Below are 12,501 nucleotides of genomic sequence, written 5' to 3' on the forward strand. Positions count from 1 at the left end.
TAAATCGGACGCATTTCTACTCTATCATGAAAAATACATCAAATTCAACGGGCTGTAATTTCCGTAAAAATTCAGATAATAAGACGGTTCGAAAAATATTTTACAGCTTAAAGTCTCTAGATTTTAGACGCACGAAAATCATAATGTTGCTGTCACTTTTCGCTAAGATATATCGAGTTAAATGAGAAATGGCAATTATTTAATTTCTAATCTCATTTTTCATCTAAGTTTTTATACAGAAAAATTACGTGTGTAAAAATTACGACAGATGCATTTTGAAGAGAGAACTTTAAGCTTTTCTATTCATTTCGTGATGAATCTCATGTATTGATTAATTTGTCTTCTGCAAGCGATTAAAGCCGAAAGCATGCTTTTTAACGTTGAATAACTCGATGAAAGAAAACTGTACTATTTCTGCGAATGCAAATTAAAGTGAATAATTCACATTTTTAAATAAAATAAGTTCGATATGGGTGACTTTTCGTATATGCGCGGTTCGTGTATGCAACTCAATAAACTTAAAAAGTTTTGACATTTGATGGGTCTGGATTTATATTCGTGTAACACTATAAGAAATGATTATGCATAATATTGGAAAATGTATTCAGAAACAGGAGGTCTTTAAATTGTAAAATGCTTTTCGAGTCATCTCATAATTTTTATTATTACGAAACTTTCAGCCTATTAAATTTGTCTATTTTTCGTGATAAAAAGAAATGATTCTTTAATATGTATATAAATATATAACATTTGTTTGTATATCTTTCTGTTAACATCGCGAAGATGATCATTTTCTAATTTTAAGATATAAATAAACTATATAGAACGTTTACTATCCTTGCACTGATTGTATCTACCTAAGGATTATAGGACGCGTTGGTGCACATCTCTTTGCACCAGTGCAGAAAGTTCAGCTGAGAAGCACCTTATATGTGTAAAAATTTCAAGCCGATTGGCGGAGAATAATGTGTTGTTTACGCTTAAGATTTACATTCGAGCGATCGTGGAAGTGCTTGTTGTAAATTGAAATGGAAGTTATTAATCGTTTCGACACGATGGACGAAAGGTATGAATATTCCTTGCCGATTCTCCCGTAACTTGACGTTTATCACCTTACGTTGCGAGTGTGTTGTTTCGTTGACAGCATTGTTTAACCTTATTTATGTTATAGCGCAGATGAGAATATAATGGGGGATGAAACCGTTGGTGTTGTTTTGGAAGAAGCGGAGATAGTTGATTGCGAAGCCGAAGCGGAGGCTGACGACGATAATATACAGTATCACCTGTATGCGGTAAACAGAGGTGACAGCACAGTAACGTACAAGGTTATGCATGTCAGCGAAGCTAACGAGGAGAACAACGAGCAAGTTTCGATAACTCCTGTGAATAATGCCGTTCAGGTTTTAGCCTCTCCGTTAAATGGACAATTTTATGTACTGAGTAACGGTAATGATGTTGTTGCATCAGAGACTGCGAGGTCAGTAGCACCTCGTGTAGCCAAGTTACAAATAGAAGGACCACAAAGTATCATTACAGGCATAAAGAAGGTATATTATTCAATATTTCTGTTGCGTTTTACATCATTAGCTATATTTTACATCCACTGTATGTTCAGAGAGTCAAATTTATGTTTAGAGGGACGAGAGGCGAAGAGTAACGCACAATGAGGTGGAGAGGCGCAGGAGAGATAAAATCAATACTTGGATTTCTAAATTAGGAAATCTGCTGCCGGATTGTGATCAGAATGCCAACGGAGAGGGAGATGGGAAGGCGAATGGTGAATCACAAGTATGATATTCACAAGCTTTTCTTTTTGGATCCACTCGTCTGTCTCAATAGTTGGTTGTGCTGTTTCTTATTAGGATGCCTGTAATGTTTATTATAGTAATGATATTTATTTATAGAGCAAAGGCGGCATATTGGCACGAGCTTGTGAATACATTGTGAAATTAAGAGAGGATAAGGAGAAACTGACCCAAAGTCTGGAGGAGAATGTGCAGTTGACGGAAGAAGCCAAGAATCTCCGACAAGTCGCGAATGACTTGAGAAATGAAAATTCCAAGTTAAAAGCCCAAATGACGAAGGACGGCATGTTTATACTTGGCACTTGAATTGTGCCATGGATCAATGTTAGATAAATTAAAGTCTTTTTATTAAAGCTATTTCATTGATCATATATATACATATATATATATCTTTTTTTATATAATATACTCGACACAGCATCAAGGTCATTAAATAAAGATAGAGAAAAGAAGTTGGACAGGATGTAATAGTTATAAAATGTTTATTTACATATATGCGTAACTCAGTATATACTCGTATCTGGAAAACAATCGCAATCATATTGTGTAACGTTCTACTGTACACATCATAAACAATAATTATTTAACACGAACAATCGGCCGCGCGAAAGCTCGTCGCGAACTCATTAAATCAGATATATAAATATACAAAACGATCTTTTCACACCGTTTTAATCGTTAATCAACCGTACGCGAACGTCAATTACATTGCTTAACAAGTAGGGGTCACTTAAATCGCTACAACGTGGTGAGTGAAGTTACTTCCTCTAACAAGATTGGACCTACGGTATTTACACTTACAAAATACGCCTACGTATGTACAGAAAACAGAGCGATGCGATATCTGCGTTTCTTCCTCTTAGGTCATTCGAACGTGGGGCAACTCGGTCACCGTAGCGATGAGAACAAGCTCCGTTTTCCACGTCGTCAGAGTGCACGTACACGATTATCGATATCGAATCTCAAGGAAAACATCTGTGGCTGTGCATACGTATATCTGTATATATACGCATGTGTGTGTGTGTGTGTGTGTGTGTGTGTAAAAAAACGTTACGCACGTAACAGCTTAAATAATCGCAACAGTAACGCTTAGTAGTACTTATTGCTTCGAAGCGCATTCCCTCGTGTCCCGTGCGGATCCTGCCTGACGATTCAGAAAGTAACGACCTTTTCTCTCTCTCTCTCTCTCTCTCTCTTTCTCTCTCTCTCAAGAGGAAGATAGAGTACATTCACCACCGGGGGACAGATTATTATCCACCACCGAGGTATAAATTAGTCGGCGCCTGTGTCGAGATTGCGTATATAGTAAGATATGTAGTTTACTTGCCAATGGGAGCTCGTGAGCGCACGAGGTACGGACTTTCGCGGCTTCAGATTACTCGTTCGCACGTGGGGGGGGGGGGGGGGCAANGGTTTCTCCTGAGTGCGAAGAGTCGTCGGTGCTTAATTGTGCATTTACGCAGGTTGTGCTTATCATCCGGCCCGGACAAGACGCGCGAGAGGGATATCCGGCAGTCTTCGACGGCCGCTTTCGAAGACGGCCGGCGAGAGAGCCGATGTTCTTCAAACGCGCCCGACGGACGTTGCCTGGGAATCTCCGCGCCGTCTTTGCAGTCCCGGGGTAGCCTCGCTACTTATCCCTAACGAGATACCTGTTACCTTATACTTACGTTGGCCATTAAAGCAGTCCGTGTATAATTAGCAATACTTATAAGAAAATCACATTCGAGAACCAATGAGTCGTCTCTCTCCTATAAAAATAACTCTGAAATGAGTCGGGTCCAGCAACAGATCGCGGTCTCTCCTAGTCTAAACATCAACAGGCTAATGATCTCTGTACAGTACTTCGTAGGAATCTTGATCCATTCTTTTATCATTATATTGTCCTCGTATCGCATTAGTAAATTACGGTGTCGGCAAATAAGCGAAAATATATACCCATTTCTGTGCCCGTATGTGGTGTGTCATACAAAAACGCAAGGTCGCATCCCGCATCCCCGGACGCGAACGGTGCCCAACGGTGATCCTCGCGCTCTGTGCTTTCAACAAAGTACGCATCGGGGAATGCCGGTCCTCTCCTCCCTTTCTCTTTCTCTACTAAAAGACAGGTCAAACAATTCTAACGAACGAAGACGAGTTATTTTCTTTTTAAACTTATTGGCAGTGTTGGAAAACTTTCAGGATCCGTGGTTAAGTTTTGCTGAAACTCCAAGATCGAACGATTCTTTTTTTTTTCATTTTTTTTCTCTTTTTGCCAAGTAAAAACCGCGTAGACAATACAGTGTGTGGGTTCTTTATCTTCCTTTTTTTTTTCGCGCGCGAAAAAACGCAGAGATTCTTCCGTTTGCTGATTTCCGGCTCTCTCTCTCCACTTCGTTACCGAATCTTCCCGTATCTTTCCGTAGAAGAGTAGAAAAACTCGAAAGATCCTCTCTATCATTTCCCTCTTTAACCTACCCTCCATCTCCCGTTCTCTTTTTCCTCGTACTTTTCTTTTTTTCTCCGGCAACTCGCCGCTTCGTATCGCGATCGGACAGGGAGGCGTGATATGCGAGTATTTACATATTTAGTTTAGCCGCTTCTCTTTTATCCGCGTATGGATTAATACTGCCGCTGTTGCGTTGTGCCGTATAGAAACATAAATTTCTATCCCCCTTTCTCACCCCTTCTCTCCTCAGCCGCCGCTTCTCCTCGTCCTCCTAACCCTCCGGTTCGCAATCTCGTTTACAAATTACTATGAGTATTACGAGTACAATGCTTTATGCGGAGTAACGAACATTAGTTAGGCAGTAAGAGTTACCGTATATAGCTCGCTGGAGACTTCGTCTACGAGATACATCTACGTTTTCGTTGAGAGAAAAGTGGTGGTACGCGCGGAATCGGCGGCCGGTCGAAATTGAGACAAGCGCCCCGCGGTGGGGTTCGCGACCGTAAAATCAGGATCTCTCGCGCCGCCGGCCGCTGTGTTGTGATCGAACTTGCTGACACTTTCACGCGGAAAACTGCACGCGCGCAGTACTACAAAACGATCAGTTCTCTCGCTGTACCCCCGCGCCGCGCGGGTACGTAAAGTTGATTTACAAAAGTCACACGCGTAGCGATGTGCCGAGCGATGCCTCGACGAAGGCGGATCTACGTACGTAATACTCTCCGACGTTTATGTTCAAGTCTCTGCTCCTGTCTCGATCGTCCGATTTCTCTCTCTCTCTCTCTCTTTCTTTCCCTCTCTCAAGATTACAACCGGTCTCCTCCAGAGGAAACGGTCGTCAGTCTTTCGATTATCATGATAAAAAAACATACAGCCGTAACAACGTGCCATCCAGCTGCTCACGCTCCGACTCGGAAAAAGCGATTGCGCGTTTAACAATATACGTGTATACGTGCCGAGATTGTTCATCCCGGCGTTTATATATATATGTATATATTATGAAACCGCGCGATGAAGGAGTGACTAGTACTTTCTCTTTAGTACTTCAGAAGCCCGCTATTGACTTTATACATTTACTATCTACTTCTCTCTAAGTGTCTCTCTCTCTCTCTCTCTCTCTCTCTCTCTCTCTTTCTCTCTCTCTCTCTCTCTACTCCCTTAATTTATCCTCTTGGATTATTTAACGAGTTAGTCTCGTACGCGACGCGCCCTTCGTCACAAATTTATCTACAGAATCAATTTTACACCCCTCTCGGCCCTATCCCGCCGTTTCTCTCCGAAATGCATTTCCGGTAATTTTTCGGACTGGATGCTGGTAATGTCGCGCCGGAAGCGACAGTGCCGATGAACGACGCGCCCGAAGACGAGCGGGAATCGGAAAATCGAGGTCTGACAGCTCGAGGACTGAGCGGGAGTCGCTCCTGAAGGAGATTCAAAAACGAGTAACGAGTGCTCCTCGTCGGCCAAGCTCGTGTCTCGACTTTGAGCACGCGGTAGCTAATCCGGACGACGACGTGACAGCGTCCGTCCGCGTTTCTCCGCGCGAGAGGCAGTGAATGAGGAGGGGAGTCATTGAAGTTCCTTCTCCTGCTTTCGAAGCCGCGCGGCTACTACTCGATATAGGCGGAACGCGATGATCGACTGCCAGGGTTGACAGCGATTGCTTGTTCTACCAAGGTAGAAGAGGTATACGTGATAGGACAAACTCAGCTAAACGAGTAAATAATAACACTAAGTACCTTCGTGCCGTACATATGACGGTGCGCTGTTCGTCGCCGGTGCCGAGGAACCCTAGCTTACAGCTTGACAGGTACGCCTGACTCGCTGAGCGTAAACGACTCGACCGAGACTGCAATTGCACGTGGCGAACAATGTTTACCCTGATTCTTCGAGTGCTCGAACGCCCGCCCGAGCAAGTTTCTATGTTAGTTCGGAGTAATCGGTAAGTGCACCGAGATTCCGACAGGACGACGCAGCGCCGTAAGCCGCAGCTTTACAAGTCAATATACGGCACGAAGGTAGGCCTGTCTCAGGACGGTTGAAGCCGCGTGCTCTTCTTGCTGCTACCGAACGTGAACCAGGTCCCGACTTTCCGTCCCAGCGAGTTCGTGGTGCCCTGCGCGACCATCGTAGGCATCTCGTATGTCGATTCCCTCTTGTACGTTTTATCTACAACAGCATCAATTATTAAAGTTATATATATATATATAAATTAAAATATATATATAAAATCTGTAAATGATAATATATACTATTAAAATATAAATATATATAAATTAATTAAAATTAAATTGAAAGTGTTAAATTATGAGGAATTTCATCAAAATATAATTGATATCAATTGACGGGAGTTGATACGAGAGCAAAGTAACTCCGGAACGACTTTCTAATAAACACCAACTAATAGTAACGTAATATCGAGGCTATAATTTCCCACTTAACAGCGTAACTGTTACATAATACACGCGTTATATTGCATTTACATCGTTGGATGGGAAACCATAACATTGATGTTATGTTACTGTTAATTGGTGTTCACTCGGTTTAAGGTCGGGTTCTTTGATGAACTGGAAATTTATTGACAAGCGAACTCGAAGACGTGAAAAACATACTGCGAGGTTTAATCGGCGGCCTGTTTTGCTGCCTGCTGGCGGCCAGCCTGGCGAGCTGCCTGGCCGCAGCCGGAAACTCTAATCCGTCGTTCCTGTCCTGAGCCACCAATCTTCGTTCCTCGGCCATTGCCGCCAGCCACCGTCGCTTCTCGTCCGCTGTGCGGCAACAGAATAGCAGCCACTTGTCCCGCACACAGCTATACACCTTCAAACAATGCCTCACCGTCACGCCCGATTGAAGATCTACGGTGAGAAAATCGATCGTTAGCTTGATTTTCCGTTGTTACCAAACGAATAACAGTTGATATTTCGAATCACGTTAGCACGGTATCTTATTAATTATTTAATAACGTTTCCTGCTACGATGACAGCAATATACAACTAGGAATCTTTTTTATCGCACCAATTTGTTATCGTTCTCTTACCGTGAAAATATTTTTTTGGCGATAACTTCTTCTTACTATTTGTACCAGATATTGAGTGACTATTAAGTAACTTTTATTATTTGTATTTCTATTAATTTTTATTAATTATAAGCATAGGAGAGGTTTGACTGTCAAAAAATAATGAGAAAACTGAGTTTCTTGAAAAAGTAAGAAAATAGTGAGTCAGTTTTAAAAGAAATGAATGACATTTTTTTCAAATAATTTGTACGTAAAAAATTAAATTGTCTACCTATTATATCATTCCTCTAAAAGATTAAAACACTAGTCTTATAATACAAATGAATAAAAAGCAAAATTACAATTTTCGGAACAAAAAGTTACCTATTACCAATTTATTTTAAATTCCGTTTTAAGCTCATATTCAGATTCTATAAAACGCTTGATAAAAAATTAAATTTTTTGTGTTTTCAAACACATTTAATAAAATAAAAACAATATTTGAGTCCAATTAAGCTACATTGTAATATATTTACAAGATGTTGGAATATCCCAGCTTTTCCGTCAAACAAAAACAGATTAAAAAAATAAAAAAAGACATTAAATGACGGGACTTTCCGTTGAAAACAAACTAGTTAGTCAACTTCTTAAAAATAATATTCAAAAGAATAATATTCAATAATATCCAATTTAAAGGAAACACAGGTATGCTTCTAACGGTCATTTTCATTGAATCCTTTGTTTTATTTTTAAAGAAGCCAATTATTAAACATAATTTCTTATGATCGGATTTTTTTAAAAGGGCTCAAGTCGAATATGAAAAACATGTGTTTTTCCTTAAGAGTGAAATAAGTGAGTCGCTCCCGTGTCTGCTGATTATCAAAGTTAATCATCGAAGTCAATGTGGTTATTGCACGATGTCGATTACCTTTTCCATCGGGCACATCGATGACCTCGCTAGTGTCGAGATAAATGCGGCCTTTGTAGACGTAAGTATTGCGCTTGAGAATGTCCTTCTTGCAGTAGACCAGTTGATGATCGAAGAGGAATAGAATGATGTTGTTCGTCCACATGCCGGTCGTCACTCTCATCGCTTCACCTTGGTAAATCAGTTGCGACGAAACTTCTATGAGATCCTCACCCTACGGCCGATTAAGCGCGTTTCAGCGATCCCATTAGACGAAGCCGTGTCCGACTCTATCAAGACTATCCGAGTCGCGGAAATTTTAACAAAAGCACTTTCGGCAAGCGACTCACCTCCCAGCCTTCCACGCGCATTTGCCAGGCGGCCAGTTTCTCTAAACTTTCCATCCGCCTCTTCCTCTCGTTAATGAGCACCGCGACGCCCCGCATCGCCTCCAGCGCCTCTTGGATCTTGTGATAATCCGGATGATCCGTTTTCGTATACTTCAGCAGCTCCGCCAATTGGAGGGGGTATTTACATATCCGTTGCACGGGCGTCAACAGATATCCGTCCAACGGGATCTCGATGAGACCCCTCATCAGCCGGCAGGCCTCGAAGAACTTGCTGTAACGATTGTGCTGGTAGAGCTCCTGCAGCGTCGCCATCGCCATCGGGTGGCTGTTGCAATACTCGGAATACATGCGGAAGCCGGCCCTCTGAAACGGCAATACCTCTTTACTTTATATTATACTCACGGAAGTGCGTGAGGTTACGTACAGAATTACTTCCGATTCTTCGACCTTTTTCGTTAGTCTGAAAGAACTGTGGCCCAAAATCAATCAATATCGATCAATTTGTCAATTGTCGCGTAATCATCGGCGAGAAATAAGTAAACTCGTTAACGTCACTAACGTGATTCAGAAAGCACTCGCCGACGCAGCTTTTGTGCGGCGCGTTCCAATCGATGCAGGCCTCGAGGTCCTTCAGGAACTCGGACTGGAAGTCCAGCAGCTCCTCGAGGTTGATGAAGATCGTCTCGATCTGCTCCTCGGTGAACATGTCCGTGTGCCTGCGGCATTCCGCGACGTAGCCTTCGGCGACGTCGCGCAGGACCTTCACGAAGTCGCGCTCGGTCTGGACGAGCTCGCGGACCACGCTGGTCCTCACCTGCTCGTTCGACAGGAGGGACACGCTCGTGCGTCTCCTCAGCTGGGTGGCCGAGGATACTCCCGAGGCCATCGCGGCCAGGCAATCTTCCACCGTCTCCTCTTGGTTCACTCGTAACTGTGCACACATTTGCATTTTGTCGATTTGTTCTCAACGGCGATATAAAATAATAAAAGCAACCAGACCGTGGAATAACCGAAAAGTGTAAAACTACAAAAGGCAGAAACAAAAGAGAATTACAACATTAATTCGTAATCATCGCGCAGAGTCAGGTAACAAAATTACAAATAATGACTGAAATTACTTCAAATGAAATTATTAAAGTAAAATTGTTAAAAGTAATGCAAGTTAATTGGGAATTAAAATCAATAGCGTAAAGTCTATGTGATATTGCTTGAAATCAAACGGGTATTAAATAAGTACAATCTTTATTATTGCATGTGTTATATAATGTATTATATACTGTATTATATAACGTCCATTGCGCACGCTCACAGTGGCTCTTCCTACTCCATGTTGGCCGAATATCAGCAGAACTTTTTTTATCTCCCCTTTCGAAACGAGTTTACGAGTACCTACCCTGACGAAAGCGGCCGGGAACCATCCGTGCATTCCTCTGCAGCTGCCCCACCACCAATCCTTGTCCAACGTGTCGAGGACGTCGATCACGTCCCCGGCGCGAAAAGCCAGCTCCTCCGTCTCCATTGCCACGTGGTCCCAAACAGCCTCAGCCAAGATAGCGACGTCTTCGTCCATCGTCTGCTCGAGCGACTTCTTCCTGTCAGTCAACGAGGCGACCGAGGATTCGGAGTCGGACATCATCTCGTCGTCGGATGTGCCGGCTCTACCATCCTGCTCGTCCTCGGACAGCACGTTGCCACCGGGCAATCTCACGCCTGTTCCGGAGCAGAACGTATTGTTGTAATACGCGCGAGAAAATAAAGCACGGACGCGCGGACAGCCGGTTGGTCGTCGTTCGAACCGAAACTTGGTGGCTTAAAAAAACACGCAGATCAATTCGACGCGAACTTTCGAAGGGGACGTTTCGTTCGGAGACATGCCACCGGTTCTCCGGTGATACCCGCGAATTCCTTCCGCTCGGACACGCTACGTGTGATTTGAGTGACACGAAATCCTGACGTTTCTGATAATAAACCAAGAAATATCGAGAATGAAGGGTTACGAATCTTCAAACGTTCCAGACTTCCGCGGTGGATAAATACTTGATTCGCTTCCCGAGTTAACGCCAGGTCTCCTTCGTGGATTTGTTTCCGTCGTTTCGTAAATATTACAGATCGAAAAGGTTTGATCTCTTCGAGAGAAATCGTTCTTCCCGTTTATGTTTCTTTCCTGTTTACGCGAAGCTCGTCAGGACGCAGATTGTAACACAGAAATGATTCACAGTGTAGAGAATGTCGCGACGTATGCGACATTTCACTGCACTTCGCTCGCTGGCGTCCCCTCCGGGAGTTATTGCGGCAACCGGCCGCGTCGCCCCCCGGGCCAAATACCGCGTCCACTGTGCGCAGCTTTCGGCGTGAGCCATCGGGAAAAGAAGGAAACAGTTTTCATGAGATTCCACGGGAAGGTAAACCGGAGAGTCTGCCGGAGTACCTCCTAAAAATTCAGTTAACCGCGAGCGCGATTGATCGCACCCTCGGGAGGCTGCAACTCCCTGTCGGAAGTGGTGGCGAAAACGCCGTCGCTTTTACGAGGTTCTTCGGCAAACTCGTTCTCCGTCTGCCTCCCTCTTTCTCTTTCTCTCTCTCTCTCTCTCTCTCTCTCTCTCTCTCTCTCTCTTCTACTACGGCTTGCAAAACAGAAGCGTTCTCACACGAAGCAACGTTTTTACAGGGGCGAAAGTCAGCACGATTATTACAAGGAGGGGTTTCCCATTCTTTAGGCCGGGAACACATGGAAAAACGTAAGCGGTAAGACGTAAGAAGTAAGCAAATTGACCAATCGCAATTGACTATTCCCCTCAGGGTTTAAGAAAAATCGACTGTGGTTGGTCAATTTCCTTACTGCTTAGGCACTTCTACGTGTTCCTGGCCTTGCTCTCGCGGTTTCGTCTCTTTTCCTTTCGGTTTCTTTTCCGCTGCTTTCGTTTTGTTTTATTCCTTTCCGTTTTCTCTTACGAGGGTGCATTCGACGACAACACGATGTGAGAATGCTCAACAAGGGCTGACTCTTTACGGGGGTTGCATGCGGAATACTCCTCAGGACGATGTCTAGAGAGAAACCGAAGGTCTCTGGAGTACACTGTGCACTAAGAGAAGTTCATCGGGAGGTTTTCTACTGTAGTAAAATCTTCCCATCCAGCGCGTGTGCCTCGCCCCTTTATTTAACGCTTTTTTCTCGGCGATTTCAACCGTCACGAATCGTATCGAAGGAAACATCCTTATCGGACACTCGCAAGAAATATCCAGCTCTTTGGTCATTCAAAGATTGTTGTTTCGCCTCGAATATTATCTTCCGATTTTTACCTTGATTTTTCTTTCGTATTACATCACATCTGATCGAGAACAGGTATGTGCAATATGCGTTCTGCAACGATAAAACGCCGAGCGAGTTAAGTTACAAAGAAGACGATATTTGCAGCAACGCAACGATCGTTTTCAATTTCAGGCAACTATTAGCGCGAGGGTTCGCGTTCTCCGAGCAGAATGGCGGCGGCGGGGAGGGGAGGGGGGGCGAACGATTTGCACACGTGCTCGGTAGGAAAACAAGAGGGACGGTGATCTCTACGTCAGAACTCGAGAACTATCCTAGGAACTTGAGAGGTTTAACCGTGCTGTCGCGGGTGCCTCACCTGCAGTTTTGGTGCGCATCAGCGGCGAGAGCTGATTGATTCCCAGTGGCTGGCTGAGCGACCGTCTCAAATTTGTCCGAGAACTCCTCCCTTTCGCGTTACTGGGGCGCAATGGAAAAGAGAAAGAAAGACCGTTAATTCGACACCGGCTCGCTTCCGCTACGCGTCGACGTGCGGCATCGAGCGGAGGACCAACAGAAGCGTGTACTTGAGGTATTAAGCGTCGGTACAACATTCAGCAACGAATTACAATAGGTATAGTATAGGTATATAACATATGTATATAGATATGTATATATGTATAGTGATACAACACACGACACAAGTACGGTATACGTATGTTACGTAGGCTTGGCACAGATCAACTTTTTACGAGGAAAGATTAAGAGA

General features: G+C 43.7%; 2 protein-coding genes across 8 annotated transcripts in view; one reads left to right on the forward strand and one right to left on the reverse strand.

Annotated features, from left to right (window-relative positions):
- Nucleotides 1–920: 920 nt before the first annotated feature.
- Nucleotides 921–2,268, forward strand: LOC106742019 (upstream stimulatory factor 1-like). 3 transcript variants are annotated; one of them, XM_014614591.1, is made up of 5 exons: nucleotides 921–1,066; nucleotides 1,172–1,325; nucleotides 1,401–1,547; nucleotides 1,636–1,788; nucleotides 1,905–2,268. In XM_014614591.1, exons 1-5 carry the CDS (start codon nucleotides 1,029–1,031, stop codon nucleotides 2,109–2,111), a joined length of 699 nt encoding a protein of 232 aa, XP_014470077.1. In that variant the 5' UTR covers nucleotides 921–1,028; the 3' UTR covers nucleotides 2,112–2,268. The 3 variants fall into 3 exon arrangements, with proteins under 3 accessions (XP_014470077.1, XP_014470074.1, XP_014470075.1); XM_014614588.1 differs by having other exon boundaries at nucleotides 1,172–1,547; XM_014614589.1 differs by having other exon boundaries at nucleotides 944–1,066; nucleotides 1,177–1,547.
- Nucleotides 2,269–4,800: 2,532 nt separating this feature from the next.
- LOC106742017 overlaps nucleotides 4,801–12,501 on the reverse strand; it is a 139,958-nt gene continuing 132,257 nt past the window's right edge. For 4 of the 5 annotated variants that reach the window (XM_014614583.1, XM_014614586.1, XM_014614582.1 and 1 more), the window contains 8 exons: nucleotides 12,112–12,212; nucleotides 9,879–10,195; nucleotides 9,045–9,416; nucleotides 8,910–8,954; nucleotides 8,486–8,848; nucleotides 8,157–8,370; nucleotides 6,846–7,088; nucleotides 4,801–6,402 (listed from right to left, as the gene is read on the reverse strand). In XM_014614583.1, the coding sequence (XP_014470069.1) occupies nucleotides 6,263–6,402; nucleotides 6,846–7,088; nucleotides 8,157–8,370; nucleotides 8,486–8,848; nucleotides 8,910–8,954; nucleotides 9,045–9,416; nucleotides 9,879–10,195; nucleotides 12,112–12,212 (1,795 nt within the window). In that variant the 3' untranslated portion in view covers nucleotides 4,801–6,262. The remainder of the gene's footprint in view (nucleotides 6,403–6,845; nucleotides 7,089–8,156; nucleotides 8,371–8,485; nucleotides 8,849–8,909; nucleotides 8,955–9,044; nucleotides 9,417–9,878; nucleotides 10,196–12,111; nucleotides 12,213–12,501) is intronic. The other variant, XM_014614584.1, reaches the window with a different exon arrangement.

This window comes from Dinoponera quadriceps, unplaced genomic scaffold (genome assembly GCF_001313825.1).
Source record: "Dinoponera quadriceps isolate SergipeBrazil2010 unplaced genomic scaffold, ASM131382v1 scaffold696, whole genome shotgun sequence".
Lineage (NCBI taxonomy): Eukaryota > Metazoa > Arthropoda > Insecta > Hymenoptera > Formicidae > Dinoponera > Dinoponera quadriceps.